This window comes from Pseudochaenichthys georgianus, unplaced genomic scaffold, assembly GCF_902827115.2.
Source record: "Pseudochaenichthys georgianus unplaced genomic scaffold, fPseGeo1.2 scaffold_468_arrow_ctg1, whole genome shotgun sequence".
In the NCBI taxonomy this organism is placed as follows: Eukaryota; Metazoa; Chordata; class Actinopteri; order Perciformes; family Channichthyidae; genus Pseudochaenichthys; species Pseudochaenichthys georgianus.
Genome location: NW_027263032.1, coordinates 138,610 through 156,496, shown reverse-complemented (window position 1 = coordinate 156,496; position 17,887 = coordinate 138,610). Strand labels below are relative to the sequence as shown.

At 45.9% G+C, this 17,887-nt stretch overlaps 2 protein-coding genes across 2 annotated transcripts in view; both read left to right on the top strand.

Annotated features, from left to right (window-relative positions):
• Positions 1–445: 445 nt before the first annotated feature.
• LOC117442755 (atypical kinase COQ8B, mitochondrial-like) lies at positions 446–12,788 on the top strand. The gene is made up of 5 exons (XM_034078703.2): positions 446–537; positions 1,925–2,103; positions 2,512–2,644; positions 6,756–6,958; positions 12,702–12,788. Coding segments are annotated over exons 1-5 (603 nt in total). The 5' UTR covers positions 446–536.
• Positions 12,789–14,696: 1,908 nt separating this feature from the next.
• The window catches only part of LOC117442759 (atypical kinase COQ8B, mitochondrial-like), a 39,788-nt gene continuing 36,597 nt past the window's right edge, over positions 14,697–17,887 (top strand). Inside the window, exons 1-3 of the mRNA XM_034078707.2 lie at positions 14,697–14,786; positions 16,171–16,349; positions 16,758–16,890. Of these exons, the coding sequence (XP_033934598.1) occupies position 14,786; positions 16,171–16,349; positions 16,758–16,890 (313 nt within the window). The 5' untranslated portion in view covers positions 14,697–14,785. The remainder of the gene's footprint in view (positions 14,787–16,170; positions 16,350–16,757; positions 16,891–17,887) is intronic.

The following is a 17,887-nucleotide window of genomic DNA, read 5'->3' as shown; positions in this document are numbered from 1 at the left end:
TGTCCTATGTCTTTGAAACATGTTATATTGGCGTATAGACAGAATGTACAAATATGTGTGTCTGGTTTTTATTAAGTAACCTTCAACATATTATGTTTTTCATAGGTATTGGTACCACATATCTGGTTTGTGTGTATGTTATTGTTCAAATTACTTATTTTATATATTGTCCTTTTGTCAATAATAAAAAAACAATGTGTACAGTATGGTAACAGTGCCTCCTTGCACGTGGAGTCATCGACACCCTTTAACTTTCATTAGAAGCTGTTTGATTTATATCCCGCCTTGTGTTCACTCTGATTGGCCCGATATTGCTGATGTAGATGTCAATCATTAATACTCTGGTCAATTACTATTGGTCAAAGGATTATGCCCCTCCTTTCTAATCATCTGAGCTCCGCCTTCTTACTGAAACTCGCACTGTGGTTGGTTACCCGTCATGTCAGTCAAATCTGAACTTCCGGGTGGATAGTCTTTGCAAAACAGAGCAGGAGTGCAGTCACCGAGCTGAACCTAGATAAAGTACCTGCAGGAAAAGTGAGTTGTTTAAATTGTCAACGGGAGAATGTTTGATTAAATAAAGTGCTTTAATGTGGAATAAAAAACCCTATGTAGCGAATTGTTTGGACTTTGTAATGCTTCATTCATCTGACGTAACACCACATTGTTGACACTATGTAACAGCAGCTAGCTAACACGCTAGCTACACGTAGCCAAGAGCATGTTACTACTGTCTTTAATTCTGGAAATGTGTTGTCAAGTTGTATTTATAAGACTGCAGGTCACTGTTGCAACGTTACTTAAGTGCGACACGTGTTGATGAGGCATTTAGCATGTCTTCATACACCCAAGGTTAAACAAATCTGGCAAGGTGAAGAAAATTACAAATGTCTGACCTAGATATCGACTGTCATGTTTTGAAATGCATACATGGACAAATGTGCTTGTTCAAGTTAAATATTGCACATTTGCTGCTTTTTTTTTGCAACTTGGGAGGGGGGGGGTGTGTGTCTGGTACTTTGTGTACTGTATTCTCAACGAGGATCCAAGATGTATTGTCACATGCACAGAAGCTACAGTTTAGCTATGTCAATGCACATCTGAAGTCCCAGGCTCCTCCAACAACAATGCAGCGTAAATAAATATATATATATAAGATATACAACACATAGTAACAGTAGAAATAAAATAGTGCATGATTATGTTGCAAGGGATGCAGGAGAAGTGAGAGATAGACATGTCAAATAATAAAACGAATACAATAAAATATTATCTAAGGTGCATATTGAATAACATATGGATATAGAGCAGTGCTTCTCAAAGTGTGGTCCGTGAGCGCCCCCTAGTGGTCCGTGAGTATATTGGTAACATTTCACATTTGAAATAAATAAATACATTTAAGTTTTCCGCACTCTCGCGGGAATATCTCCGCAATGGAACGAGCTTAAGTTTCACTTTATATTGCATGATAAAGCCCAGGGCAACACCTTCGTCACACATGTTGCCACTTGTTTGTACCATTTCCAGGCGATTTATAATCTGTTCTAGAAAAACGATGTGTTTTGGGATATTTGTGGAGTTAGGTGGTCCGCGAGTGTTTTTTTATTGGTTAAGTGGTCCTTGGTATGAAAAAGTTTGAGAAACACTGCTCTAGAGCATGCACTTTAATGTCTGGCCGTTTCTCAATGTCGAGTAAACCTGCTGCAGAGCCACTATTTCAAGTATACTACGCCATTGAGTGGCGCCAAAGGACTGTTTAAATGCACGTTAAATGCCCAGCATTCGGTGCCACTCGATGACGTAGTATACTTGAAATAGTGGCTCTGCAGCAGGTATACTCGACATTGAGAAACGGCCACTGTCTAACCATCTTAGCTTCCATAACTTGACTCCCTCCTCTCTCTCTCCACCTCTCTGTCTGTAGTGATGCTATCCGAAGTGCTGCAGGTGCTGCGTGGGGCCGGTAAAGTGGGGTCTGCGCTGGTCGCCACTCAGGGGGAACAGCTGCGGTTGATGGCCTGCACCTCCTCCATGGGAGCCGGGGTCAAGGCTGCTCAGGATGTGGTGGAAGGACTGGTGGGCACCTTTATGGGCGGCAGTGAGGTAAGGATTCCTGCAAAGACCCTGAATGCATCACTTTGGGTTCTGGGAACTTGTGATGGGAATTAAAATAATATCTGCACTTTAATTGTTTAAAAAACTCACAAAAAAACAACTAGTTTTAGTCTGAGCTTTATGTACATTATTCAAGATTCAAGGCTTTTATTGTCATGTGTACAGAGCTACAGTGTAGATATGTCAATGAACATCTTAGGTCACAGGCTCCCCCAACAGTGCAGCACAATAAAACAGACAAAATAGTGCAAGTAAATAAAATTAAATAGTGCAAGGAGAGTCTATCTACAAGTAATTGGAATATTATATATTAGATAAATAATTTGTAAGTTGCAGACAGATGAATGTTTACTTTAAAGTAATTATTTTACTCTAATAACTCGACTTTTTCTGTAGCCAAAGCCGATAACTGAGGACGTGTTTCCGGACGCTGAGGGTTGGGAGACCGTGGATCCCGATGAAATCGCCAAATGGTCCGTGGGGTCCGAGTTTCCCCCTGAAGCTGGAGCTGCAGCAGAGATGCCAACAGGTACTGACAATAATAATAATTGTGGCGGCTATATTCCCATTGAATACGGCCGCTCTTAGGCTAAACTTCGCTCATTGATGTGACGCATGTAAATAATCAAGTCTGTACTGAACTCGACATTTTAAGGATATTTAATATTGTAAATCAAAACAATAAACAAACAGAATCATACGGTCAACAAAAGATATCAGAGCTAAGCTCACCCCCATTGTCATGCTGCCAAACCTCCACATACACCAGAGGCCTGTACTACGAAGCCGGATGTTCTCTTAGCGGCTAACTTCAGGGAAAACTCTGGGTTTCCGGTCCTACGAAGCTGGTTCACTTTTTAGCAGGCTAAATCTCCATGGTAACTGATGCTGAGCGGCTAACCTGGTCGGGACCAGGTTAGGTTGCAGGCTAAGAGCTCAAGTCAGTGAAAGCACTGCCTGCTGACCAATCAGAGCTCAGTGTGCGGAGTTTAAAGCGATCAAGTCATATTACAGGAGAAAGGAAACACAGAAAAACTGCCGTCGCAGGAAAGACGGCCGGCAAAAATCACCGACTGTGTGAACGTGAACATGAATAGAATATCACCTCCATCTTCAGAGCAATCTGACTATTATAACATTAGCGTTAAGAAAGCTTACTTAAATATCGGCCACAACATAAGCAACCGGATCAGAGTACATTAAGTACAGTCTGCGGCATATCACTTCATAATGTATCATATCTCTCCTTATCTGAGTCAGCTGAGCCGTATCTGGCCGTGCAACACTCACAGTGTCACATACTGTATGCAGAAGTATTATTTTAAGCAACACATTAAGTTGACGAAACACTCGAGACAAATGTAATTAAAGTCAGATCGTGTTTTAGAGACGGGGCAGTGATATCATAAACCTGTTAATGTAGGCATTCCAACACGTGTTCTGTTCCCAGCTGTGTTCACCTTGCAGGTGCAGCTCTGTGCCTTTGATCCTGGATCAAGTGTTTAAGTCATGGATGTTTAAAGTTTAACTTCTTCATATGTCTAATATTATAGTTCACTTTTCATTCAGGAAGTATGACGCTGCGCTGTCAGTACGCTTCTCCATGTCTGTGATTGGTCGAATGCTCCAAATACCACCCCATTCATGTGAACGCGCACCTAACTAGATCGGACACGGCTGGCTTGAGCGATCCACTTGATAACCCGCGTCGTAGGACAGTTTAGCGAGAGCGCGTATGTTTTGGATTAGGCCAACCGGCTAACTCAAACATATCCAGGTTAGGTTGAACCGGCTTCGTAGTACAGGCCTCTGGTGCCCTAAATATCATTAACCACACACATGTGACAATTAGCGGAAACAACCCATTACAAGTGTGTGTGGTTTTAACAAATAATGAAGATAATATAACTATAAACACAGGCTACCACAGCATTTTGGCTCCTACAATAATAATAGATTACATTTGTATATTGCATACACACATTAGTACATTTGTATACCTACCTTCACATTTGTATGCCTGCCTTCCTGCCTATCGAGTCTATGAGATCCATCGAGCCGAGTCCATGCAGCCATGCCAGTCCAGCCAGCCAGCCAGCCAGCCAGCCAGCGAGCCAGCCAGCCAGCGGAGCCCAGCCAGCCAGGGAGCCAGCGAGCCAGCCAGCGAGCCAGCCAGCCAGCCAGCGAGCCAGCCAGCCAGCCAGCGAGCGAGCAGCCAGCCAGGCAGCCAGCCAGGGAGCCAGCTGAGCCAGCCAGCGTAGCCAGCCAGCCAGCGAGCCAGCCAGCCAGGGAGCCAGCGAGCCAGCCAGCGAGCCAGCCAGCGAGCCAGCAGCGAGCCAGCCAGCCAGCGAGCCAGCCAGCCAGCCAGCGAGCCAGCCAGCGAGCCAGCCAGCCAGGCAGCCAGCCAGGGAGCCAGAGCAGCCAGCCAGCGAGAGACCAGCCAGAGAGAGCCAGCCAGCCAGCCAGCGACCCAGCCAGCCAGAGCCAGCAGCCAGCGAGCCAGCCAGCCAGCCAGCCAGCCAGGCAGCCAGCCAGGGAGCCAGCGAGCCAGCCAGCGAGCCAGCCAGCCAGCGAGCCAGCCAGCCAGCGAGCGAGGCAGCGAGCCAGCCAGCGACCCAGCCAGCGAGCCAGCCAGCAGCGAGCCAGCCAGCCAGCCAGCCAGGCAGCCAGCCAGGGAGCCAGCGAGCCAGCCAGCGAGCCAGCCAGCCAGCGAGCCAGCCAGCGAGCCAGCCAGCCAGCCAGCGAGCCAGGCCAGCGAGCCAGCGAGCCAGCCAGCGAGCCAGCAGCCAGCCAGCCAGCGAGCGAGCCAGCCAGCCAGCGAGCCAGCAGCCAGCCAGCGAGCCAGCCAGCGAGCCAGCCAGCCAGGCAGCCAGCCAGGGAGCCAGCCAGCCAGCGAGCCAGCCAGCCAGCCAGCCAGCCAGCCAGCCAGCGAGCCAGCCAGCGAGCCAGCCAGCCAGCGACCCAGCCAGCCAGCGAGCCAAGCCAGCCAGCCAGCGAGCAGCCAGCGCAGCCAGCCAGCCAGCAGCCAGCAGGGAGCCAGCGAGCCAGCCAGCGGGCCAGCGAGCCAGCCAGCCAGCCAGCCAGCGAGCCAGCCGGCGAGCCAGGCAGCCAGCCAGCCAGCGACCCAGCCAGCGAGGCCAGCCAGCCAGCCAGCCAGCCAGCCAGCGACCCAGCCAGCCAGCGAGCCAGCCAGCCCAGCGAGCCAGCCAGCCAGCCAGCCAGCCAGCCAGCGAGCCAGCCAGCCAGCCAGCCAGCGAGCCAGCCAGCCAGCCAGCCAGCCAGCGAGCCAGCCAGCGAGCCAGCCAGCCAGGCAGCCAGCCAGGGAGCCAGCGAGCCAGCCAGCGAGCGAGCCAGCCAGCCAGCGAGCCAGCCAGCCAGCCAGCCAGCCAGCGACCCAGCCAGCCAGCGAGCCAGCCAGCCAGCCAGCGAGCCAGCAGCCAGCCAGCCAGCAGCGAGCAGCCAGCCAGCGAGCCAGCCAGCGAGCGAGGCAGCCAGCCAGCCAAGCGACCCAGCCAGCGAGCCAGCCAGCCAGCCAGCCAGCCAGGCAGCCAGCCAGGGAGCCAGCGAGCCAGCCAGCGAGCCAGCCAGCCAGCGAAGCCAGCCAGCGAGCCAGCCAGCCAGCCAGCGGCCAGCCAGCGAGCCAGCGAGCCAGCCAGCGAGCCAGCCAGCCAGCGAGCCAGCCAGCGAGCCAGCCAGCGAGCCAGCCAGCCAGGCAGCCAGCCAGGGAGCCAGCCAGCCAGCGAGCCAGCCAGCCAGCCAGCCAGCCAGCGAGCCAGCCAGCGAGCCAGCCAGCAGCGATCCCAGCCAGCCACGAGCGAGCCAGCCAGCGAGCAGCCAGCGAGCCAGCCAGCCAGGCAGCCAGCCAGGGAGCCAGCGAGCATGCCAGCCAGCGAGCCCAGCTCGGCGAGCGCACAGGCAGAAAGATCAGCAGCGACCCAGCCAGCCAGCGAGCCAGCCAGCCAGCCAGCCAGCTAGCAAGCCAGCACAGCGAGCCAGCCAGCCAGCCGCCAGAGAGCTCAGCCAGCGAGGCAGCCATCAGCCAGCCAGCAGGAGACCAGCCAGCCAGGGCGACCCAGGCCAGCAAGCGAGCAAGCCAGGCCAGTCGTCAGCCAGCGAGCCAGCAAGGCCAGGCAGCCAGCAGGGAGCCAGCGAGGTAGCCAGCCAGCAGCGAGGCCAGCCGGCGAGCCAGGGCATGCACCAGTCCATCTACCCATCCATCCATCTATCCATCCATCCATCCATCCAGCCATCTACCCATCCATCCCATCTATCCATCCATCCATCCATCCATCCATCTATCCATCCAGCTATTCATCCATCCATCCATCCATCCATCCATCCATCCATCCATCCATCCATCCATCTATCCATCTATCCATCTATCCATCCATCCATGAAAAGAAGACAATCTAAAAGTATTCCTAACTCTTGTTTCTGGATAATCAAGTGCTTGAAAACAGTATAGTTGTAAAGCTTCTTAAGATGGTATACAAAAAGTCTCACCTTTTTGTTATGTAGCCAAAGACAGACCAGACACACATGCAAATATAACTACATGTTAAAAGCGATACGATATAGTCCTTTCATGTTCTTGTCATGTTTTTAACCCAAGCATTGCCCTCTTTCTGTTTCTTCTTTAGGAGTTCCCCCTTCTCCAGGAGGAGTCCCTGGAGGGGCAGGCTGGCCGGGGCAGAGCGCTCGCTTCCTCCACACGAAGCCCAGCCTCCACCGGTACTACCAGACCCGGTCTTTACACGACACGGTGGTGGCTCGACTCAGCCCAGAGGACATCAAGAAAGCCAGGGAGGCAAAGCAGGCGCTGGTCAAACCCGTCAGACAGAAGGTCGGTTCAAGGACTGTCTGCAACTTTGATTCATAAAAAAACCCAACATGAGTTATTGCAGATTATGTAGTGAATGCACTACTGTTGTTGTCTCTGACCTCTAATCTAGAAAAAGTTGCACATGTTTCTTTAACACGTCGCTGTATACCTAAAACCCCCAACGGGTAAAATGTACCCGCTATTAGAATCTGTGGACTCAGCTTTCATATGATATTAGTTTGTGAAGATTGCATGAAGTATAAAAGATCGCTAACGTGAGTTATATGCAAAGTGTCTATCTATCTATCCATCTATCCATCTATCCATCTATCCATCTATCCATCTATCCATCCATCCCCATCCATCCATCTCATCCATCCATCCATCCATCCATCCATCTCTCTCTCTCTCTCTCTCTCTCTCTCTCTCTCTCTCTCTCTCTTCTATCAAACAACAGACGTTGCTATAGCAACACGTCATGTTTATGTTTACGCGCGAGATCAATAGCGTGAAAATCACTGCATTTTCTATAAGGTAAATATTACCTTAAATATTACATTTTTAACAAGGCCCGATAATGGGGGATTTCTCTCTTGTTAGGTGATGTATTATATATTATATACATACAGTGGTTAATGTATAGTCGCTATCTAGCCATACATGTTGTTAACATGTAATCTCTTTGCGCCTATACTACAGGATATACGGTAGTCTAGGTTGCTCTCTTGAGGCTGTGAAACGCATGCGCAGTGAGTCTGTGTAGACCTGGAGCATGAGGTCCACTGTTCGTTAATGGCTCTGTATTGGTGTTATGTACGTTGATGGAATAAATCAAGTTAACAGAAGATAAACGTCGTGTTTATTTGTAGTAGACTAACATTGGTAGCAGAGGATGGTTAGCAGAAGATGGCTACTGCTAACTACAAAGTTCCACCGAAGTTCGACGAATCCCGACCATACGAGTGTTGGAAAATGAAATCGCCATTTGGCAGCTGGTTACTGAACTTGATAAGAAGAAACAAGCCCTCGCCGTTGTCCTGGGGCTGGAAGGAAGGGCAAGGGACATCGCCATGGAAATACCCGCTGTGGATTTGAACAACGACAATGGTATGGACACACTGCTAGCAAAACTAGATGGCATGTTTCTCAAAGAAGAGAGAGACCGCGCATACGATGCTTACTCTTTTTTTGACTGTATCAAAAAGGAGAGCTCCGTGTCCATGGCGGACTATGTGATTGACTTTGAACAGCGATACAACCGAATGAAAAAGTACGACATGACTCTTCCTGACGCCGTGCTAGCTTTTAAACTTTTGGACACGGCTTGTCTAGACGAGAAAAATAGACAAATGGCGCTGACTGCGTGTACAGATTTAACGTTTGCTGCAATGAAGTCCGCGCTGAAGAGGATCTTTGGGGGGAGAGTGCAAGGCGGCACATCAAACGGAATACATGTTAACGATGAAGCGTTATTCACAGAGCAACGCTCACAAGGAAGATTCAGACGTCCAACAACGCAGCAGTTTGGACAAGTTGGACAACAAAGGCAACAGTCACAGGGTACCAACCCACTGGATAGGTTCGGTAAGAGATCAAAATGTGCTATATGTCAGAGCACGTTCCATTGGGCTAAAGACTGTCCTCACAAGAGTAGCGAACAAGTAAAGCTAACTGAAGATCGAACAAAGGTAGAGGAATGTGACATTACACTGTTTACTAAAGCCTCACTGTCTGAATCAGAGGTATTCCTAACTGAGTCTTTAGGGACGGCTATCATTGACACTGCATGTACCCGCACAGTGTGTGGAGAAAAATGGTTGGACAGCTTTGTCGCTGATCTCAGTCAAAGTCAAGTGAACCAGATTGTGAAAAGTGAAACTCCAAGCTCCAGACCATTCCGTTTTGGAGATGGAAATATAGTGCATTCCTCCAGAATACTGCACCTGCCTGCCAAAATAGGACAGACAAAATGTCGAGTGGAAACTGAAGTAGTCAAAGCTGATATCCCACTACTTCTGAGTAAGACTTCACTGAAAAGGGCAGGAACCATCTTGGACATGGAGAATGATAGAGCTGTGATGTTTAAACAGAATATCCCTCTTGAACTCACCAGTTCAGGACACTACTGTATAGATATCAGAGACAAGGACACAGGATTGAATCAAATTGAAATGAAAGATGAGGTCCTTACAGTCACAGAAAATATGACCTCAAATGAGAAACACAAAGCTCTCCTGAAACTACACAAACAGTTTGGTCACGCCTCCGCAGAAAGACTACAGCGACTCCTCCGCAGTTCGGGAAATAAAGACAAAGATTGTGACACTATTTTACAACAAATAGTACAGGAATGTGACATATGCCAGAGATACAGCAAGACCAAGCCGAAGCCTGCTGTGGGCTTGCCTCTGGCTTCAGAGTACAATGAAACGGTGGCAGTGGACCTGCACGAGTTGGAACCAAGTTTATGGTACCTCCACATCATTGACCAATTTACACGTTTCAGCGCTGGAAGCATTGTGAAAACAAAGAACTCCTCTGTGATGGTGAACTCTTTCCTTCATACATGGATCAGCGTCCACGGCCCACCACGGAGAATTTACAGTGACAATGGAGGAGAATTCAACAATGCAGAGTTCCGTGACATGGCAGAGAACTTTAACATTGAGACAAAAACCACGGCTGGATACAGCCCCTGGAGCAATGGGCTACTGGAGAGACACAATCAGACCCTCACCAACATCATCCAGAAGGTCAGACGGGAAAATGGATGTGACTGGCAAACAGCCCTAGACTGGGCTCTCATGGCTAAGAACAGTATGCTCAATGTGCACGGCTACAGTCCTCATCAACTGGTGTTTGGCCAGAACCCCAACCTTCCTTCTGTACTGGTTGATAAACCACCTGCGCTAGAAGGTACCACTATGAGTGCTAGAGTAGGAGAGCACATTTCAGCCTTGCATGCCTCTAGAAAAGCATTTACTGAAGCAGAGTGCTCAGAAAGGATAAGACGAGCACTACGTAAGCAGCTCAGACCCACAGATGAGAAATATGAGATGGGTGACAAGGTGTATTACAAACGAGCTGAATGCACTGAGTGGAAAGGACCAGGGATAGTTATTGGTCAGGATGGGGCTGTTGTTTTTGTGAGGCATGGTGGTTGTCTAGTGAGAGTGCATCACTCTAGGCTTTCCAAGGTGAACACAAAGGTTAATGAAGAGCAAATGGTACAAAATGATGCTGACACAGAAGCAGGAAGTGAGCAAGGTATAAACAATGCAACTGGTAGTTTAGACAGTGAGCAAAATACAGAGAATGAACAACAATTCGGTGACAGGGAAGCCAATACAAGTGAAGCGATCGATCCTCCAAATACTTTGAGTAGCGTAACACAAACTGAAATGGCGCATAGGCCTAATGCCCATAATAATCCTGCCCCTTCTGCAGGTGTGAGTTTAAAAACAGGACAGACTGTAACATATATGAACAGAGGTGACAATACTCTACTTAAAGCAAGAGTCTTAGGGAGATCAGGCAAGGCTACGGGGAAATATAAAACCTGGTATAACATGCAACATCTAGAGAATGATGGTAGTGATGGGCAAAAGGAATCAATTGATATCTCACAGGTTGATAATCTCAACATTGAAACAGAAGACAGAGAAGCTGATGTACTTGTAACCAAAGACATCTCATTTGATGCAGCTAAACAGGAAGAAATAAAGAACTGGCACAATAATAATGTATATGAGGAAGTTGAAGATGCAGGGCAGAAATGCATTTCCACCAGATGGGTTTGTAGTCTTAAGGACACTCCCAAGGGTATAGTGCCTAAAGCCCGACTGGTTGCCAGAGGTTTTGAAGAGCTGAATATTCAAGATTTACCGAAAGATTCCCCGACATGTGCCACAGATTCACTTAGACTTATGTTATCAGTGATATGTCAAAACCAGTGGGAAGTCCATTCTATGGACATCAAATCTGCATTCTTGCAAGGTATGGAGCTATCCAGGGATATTTATATCCGCCCCCCTCTAGAGGCAGGATGTCAACATGTTGTATGGAAACTAAAGAAATGTGTATATGGTCTTGCAGATGCATCACTATATTGGTACAACAAAGTGAAGGAAATCATGCTGAGTACTGGTGGTAGAGTGTCACAGGTGGATCCGGCAGTCTTTTACTGGTTGGATGAGCAATGTAAGGTCACTGGGGTGCTTGCGTGTCATGTAGATGATTTTCTTTGGGCAGGCATCCAATGTGATCCCCCAACTGCAGTCTGCATTCAAGGTTGGGCGTGAGGAGCATGAAAAGTTCTCCTATGTAGGAATGGATTTGGTAACTGTTAACGGTGAAGTTCAGGTACATCAACAAAGTTACATCGAGAACCTGGAGCCTATTCCCATACAAGCAAGTCGGGCCACACAATGAAAACGAAACTGAGAGAGAGCAGTTACGATCAAAAATAGGACAGATCCTATGGGTTGCTAAACAGACAAGACCTGATGTAATGTTTGATTCATGTTGTTTGGCTTCTAATATAAAAGGGGCAACAGTACAGTCTGTTCATGATGCTAATAAGATCATCCGTAAACTAAAGTCTGAAAAGGTGACACTCAGATTTCAACATCTGGGAAACAGTGATGCTTTGAACTTGATAGTTTTCAGTGATGCTTCATTTGGAAACCTCCCAGACGGAGGCACACAGGGAGGTACTTTTATAACACTTATGGGAGAAAGAGGGAAGTCGCATTCGAAAATCAGACGAGTGGTTCGCAGTACCCTTGCAGGGGAAACTCTTGCCATGTCAGATGGGGTAGACAATGCAATTTTTCTAGCCACACTATTTTCTGAGCTCACTACTGGAAATGCTGGACTGAATGCACCCCCTGTACTCTGTGTGACTGATAACCACTCTCTGTTCGATGCGCTCAAGTCCACAAAACAAGTCACAGAGAAGAGACTCAGGTTGGAAATCAGTAGCATTAAGGAGCTCATACAGAGCAAGAGGATCAAGCAGGTGCGTTGGTCAGACACAAAATCTCAGCTCGCTGACTGTCTCACAAAAAAAGGAGCTTCGGCTCTTGTGCTCTTAAAAGCACTCAGTGAAGGACAATGGGATCTGGGTTAAAGTGTCTGTTGAAATGGAACATTGAAAACACCTTTGTTTATGTATTTGTTTCTTAAATGTTTCCCTAATTTATGTTGACTACTCAGGGAATTTAAACATTTTGTCACTGATGATTGTTTTATGATTCATGCAATGTAAAGTTATTTTTGTTTAGTTTATTTCTTTAAAAAGATAGAATGAGATTGTTAACATGTAATCTCTTTGCGCCTATACTACAGGATATACGGTAGTCTAGGTTGCTCTCTTGAGGCTGTGAACGCATGCGCAGTGAGTCTGTGTAGACCTGGAGCATGAGGTCCACTGTTCGTTAATGGCTCTGTATTGGTGTTATGTACGTTGATGGAATAAATCAAGTTAACAGAAGATAAACGTCGTGTTTATTTGTAGTAGACTACACACATGTACCTGCTGGAAATGAGCCAATGACAGCTTCTATATGTTGAGTGTACTCAAGTTATTAATGTGTAGTATGTGGCCTGGTGGTGTACTTGAAGGTTACTGTCTGAAGAGTTCTGCCCTTTGCTACCTATAACTTCAAGTCAAGAATGAATCGGCAATGACTAGAGCAGTTTTAGAAGTTATTTCTAATACATTTATTAATTTTTTGGTATTATCTGTTGTGGGTTTCCTCAGCTGAGTGACCGTGCCAGAGAGAGGAAGGTTCCCGCCACAAGAATCAGCAGGCTGGCTAATTTTGGGGGTAAGAACAAAACACAATAGGCGCTTTCACACAAAGTACTTTGCCGTACTTAGTTCATGAGAACTTAGGTCATCAGTACTCTTTAGTTGAACCCGGCTAGAAGTCCCCGGAGTTGGGGACTGGCTAAGCCTTCGAGTAAATCGCCAGAACGCCGACACCTTTCATCTCCACCGCTCCCACGTTTTATTTTGTGTCTCTCTGCTTTTTGTGCGATGAGCTAATGCTAATAATGCTAATGCTAATAATGCTAATGCGAGCAAATAAAATGGCTGCTTCACAAAACTTTTCAGAGTTTTACGGGGCGTGGTTTGTATTCCGCCCAGCCAATAGGCTATTACATAGGCGCTTTCACACCGGAGTGCTTTTCCCAGTATAGTTCCGAAATGTTGCGTTCACACCAAAAAAAATCCGGAACTAGAAATTAGTTCATGAGAACCTTTTCACCCCCTTTTCCGTCCCACACACACACACACACACACACACACACACACACACACACACACACACACACACACACACACACACACACACACACCACACACACACACACACAACACACACACACACACACACACACACACACACACACACACACACACAATGGACCACAGTGGAATAAAACATCATAAGGTCACTGTGTCAAAGACAGGTGGGGAAATCCATTTAAACAGCCATAAGGCACTTCATGGTACACAGTCATAAGTCATGGATAAGGATGAACTACTGAACTGCAAAGTAAGCAAGCCCATACACACATTTAGAAATAGAAAAGGCAATACAAACAGTAATGCAGTTCTATTTAAAAAAGAAAGTCTAACAATTTCATTTTCATCTCTGATTTTGGAATTTCCCATAATAAACTTACTACCTAAAGAGAAGATATGTTTTTAATCTCATTACCTTCCAAAAAGATATGCAATCCTGAAAATAGTTTGCACAGTTTTATATAGATCAGTATACAAAGTAATACAATAAATGAATTGATGAATGAATTTCAGAAATGTTCACCTGCAAAATGTCACTTGAAGGGAATCATCAAGACCGGAAAGAGATATTTAATTGAAGCAAATATATTAAAAATGACTACAAGAGGCCAAAAAAAGGGCACACAATTACCACAAAAAGGGGCAAAGCAACGATCAGTGACACAACATGACAACAAAGAGATGCAAAGCGACTGCAAAGACACACAAAGCACACAGTTATTAAATAGATTCAAATTAACTAATATATATATACAAGAAAATGACTGTCAACTTTATTAGAAATGTTAACATCATTTCAATATTTAAACAATTATGACCCGTTCAAATTCTATAGTGCCTCGCAATTGCTGAGCAGTCCAGTTTTGCCCCCTGGTGGGTTATTGCATTTGTGACTGCAATTGAAATCTTGAATGTCCTTTTGTGGAAGTCTGTAAAGTCCCTTAACCACCCCTCATGCCATTGTCTGTTATATTGTAATGTGTGTGAGCATTGTCCTTGTCCTATGTCTTTGAAACATGTTATATTGGCGTATAGACAGAATGTACAAATAGTGTGTCTGGTTTTTATTAAGTAACCTTCAACATATTATGTTTTTCATAGGTATTGGTACCACATATCTGGTTTGTGTGTGTATGTTATTGTTCAAATTACTTATTTTATATATTGTCCTTTGTCAATAATAAAAAAACAATGTGTACAGTATGGTAACAGTGCCTCCTTGCACGTGGAGTCATCGACACCCTTTAACTTTCATTAGAAGCTGTTTGATTTATATCCCGCCTTGTGTTCACTCTGATTGGCCCGATATTGCTGATGTAGATGTCAATCATAATACTCTGGTCAATTACTATTGGTCAAAGGATTATGCCCCTCCTTTCTAATCATCTGAGCTCCGCCTTCTTACTGAAACTCGCACTGTGGTTGGTTACCCGTCATGTCAGTCAAATCTGAACTTCCGGGTGGATAGTCTTTGCAAAACAGAGCAGGAGTGCAGTCACCGAGCTGAACCTAGATAAAGTACCTGCAGGAAAAGTGAGTTGTTTAAATTGTCAACGGGAGAATGTTTGATTAAATAAAGTGCTTTAATGTGGAATAAAAAACCCTATGTAGCGAATTGTTTGGACTTTGTAATGCTTCATTCATCTGACGTAACACCACATTGTTGACACTATGTAACAGCAGCTAGCTAACACGCTAGCTACACGTAGCCAAGAGCATGTTACTACTGTCTTTAATTCTGGAAATGTGTTGTCAAGTTGTATTTATAAGACTGCAGGTCACTGTTGCAACGTTACTTAAGTGCGACACGTGTTGATGAGGCATTTAGCATGTCTTCATACACCCAAGGTTAAACAAATCTGGCAAGGTGAAGAAAATTACAAATGTCTGACCTAGATATCGACTGTCATGTTTTGAAATGCATACATGGACAAATGTGCTTGTTCAAGTTAAATATTGCACATTTGCTGCTTTTTTTTTGCAACTTGGGAGGGGGGGGGTGTGTGTCTGGTACTTTGTGTACTGTATTCTCAACGAGGATCCAAGATGTATTGTCACATGCACAGAAGCTACAGTTTAGCTATGTCAATGCACATCTGAAGTCCCAGGCTCCTCCAACAACAATGCAGCGTAAATAAATATATATATAAGATATACAACACATAGTAACAGTAGAAATAAAATAGTGCATGATTATGTTGCAAGGGATGCAGGAGAAGTGAGAGATAGACATGTCAAATAATAAAACGAATACAATAAAATATTATCTAAGGTGCATATTGAATAACATATGGATATAGAGCAGTGCTTCTCAAAGTGTGGTCCGTGAGCGCCCCCTAGTGGTCCGTGAGTATATTGGTAACATTTCACATTTGAAATAAATAAATACATTTAAGTTTTCCGCACTCTCGCGGGAATATCTCCGCAATGGAACGAGCTTAAGTTTCACTTTATATTGCATGATAAAGCCCAGGGCAACACCTTCGTCACACATGTTGCCACTTGTTTGTACCATTTCCAGGCGATTATAATCTGTTCTAGAAAAACGATGTGTTTTGGGATATTTGTGGAGTTAGGTGGTCCGCGAGTGTTTTTTTATTGGTTAAGTGGTCCTTGGTATGAAAAAGTTTGAGAAACACTGCTCTAGAGCATGCACTTTAATGTCTGGCCGTTTCTCAATGTCGAGTAAACCTGCTGCAGAGCCACTATTTCAAGTATACTACGCCATTGAGTGGCGCCAAAGGACTGTTTAAATGCACGTTAAATGCCCAGCATTCGGTGCCACTCGATGACGTAGTATACTTGAAATAGTGGCTCTGCAGCAGGTATACTCGACATTGAGAAACGGCCACTGTCTAACCATCTTAGCTTCCATAACTTGACTCCCTCCTCTCTCTCTCCACCTCTCTGTCTGTAGTGATGCTATCCGAAGTGCTGCAGGTGCTGCGTGGGGCCGGTAAAGTGGGGTCTGCGCTGGTCGCCACTCAGGGGGAACAGCTGCGGTTGATGGCCTGCACCTCCTCCATGGGAGCCGGGGTCAAGGCTGCTCAGGATGTGGTGGAAGGACTGGTGGGCACCTTTATGGGCGGCAGTGAGGTAAGGATTCCTGCAAAGACCCTGAATGCATCACTTTGGGTTCTGGGAACTTGTGATGGGAATTAAAATAATATCTGCACTTAATTGTTTAAAAAACTCACAAAAAAACAACTAGTTTTAGTCTGAGCTTTATGTACATTATTCAAGATTCAGGCTTTTATTGTGTACGTAGCTACAGTGCAGATATGTCAATGACAATCTGAGGTCACAAGCTCCTCCAGCGGTGCAGCACAATATAACGGAGTATAGATAGTGCAAGTAAATACAATAGAACAGAATAGTGCAAGGAGAGTCTATATACAAGTGATTGGAATATTATATATTAGATAAATAATTTGTAAGTTGCAGACAGATGAATGTTTACTTTAAAGTAATTATTTTACTCTAATAACTCGACTTTTTCTGTAGCCAAAGCCGATAACTGAGGACGTGTTTCCGGACGCTGAGGGTTGGGAGACCGTGGATCCCGATGAAATCGCCAAATGGTCCGTGGGGTCCGAGTTTCCCCCTGAAGCTGGAGCTGCAGCAGAGATGCCAACAGGTACTGACAATAATAATAATTGTGGCGGCTATATTCCCATTGAATACGGCCGCTCTTAGGCTAAAACTTCGCTCATTGATGTGACGCATGTAAATAATCAAGTCTGTACTGAACTCGACATTTTAAGGATATTTAATATTGTAAATCAAAACAATAAACAAACAGAATCATACGGTCAACAAAGATATCAGAGCTAAGCTCACCCCATTGTCATGCTGCCAAACCTCCACATACACCAGAGGCCTGTACTACGAAGCCGGATGTTCCCTTAGCGGCTAACTTCAGGGAGAACTCCGGGTTTCCGGTCCTACGAAGCTGGTTCTCTTCTTAGCGGGCTAGATCTCCATGGTAACTGATGCTGAGCGGCTAACCTGGTCGGGACCAGGTTAGGTTGCAGGCTAGAGCTCAAGTCAGTGAAAGCACTGCCTGCTGACCAATCAAGCTCAGTGTGGAGTTTTAAAGCGATCAAGTCATATTACAGGAGAAAAGGAAACACAGAAAAACTGCCGTCGCAGGAAAGACGGCCGGCAAAAATCACCGACTGTGTGAACGTGAACATGAATAGAATATCACCTCCATCTTCAGAGCAATCTGACTATTATAACATTAGCGTTAAGAAAGCTTACTTAATATCGCCCACAACATAAGCAACGGATCAGAGTACATTAAGTACAGTCTGCGGCATATCACTTCATAATGTATCATATCTCTCCTTATCTCGAGTCAGCTGAGCCGTATCTGGCCGTGCAACACTCACAGTGTCACATACTGTATGCAGAAGTATTATTTTAAGCAACACATTAAGTTGACGAAACACTCGAGACAAATGTAATTAAAGTCAGATCGTGTTTAGAGACGGGGCAGTGATATCATAAACCTGTAATGTAGGCATTCCAACACGTGTTCTGTTCCCAGCTGTGTTCACCTTGCAGGTGCAGCTCTGTGCCTTTGATCCTGGATCAAGTGTTTAAGTCATGGATGTTTAAAGTTTAACTTC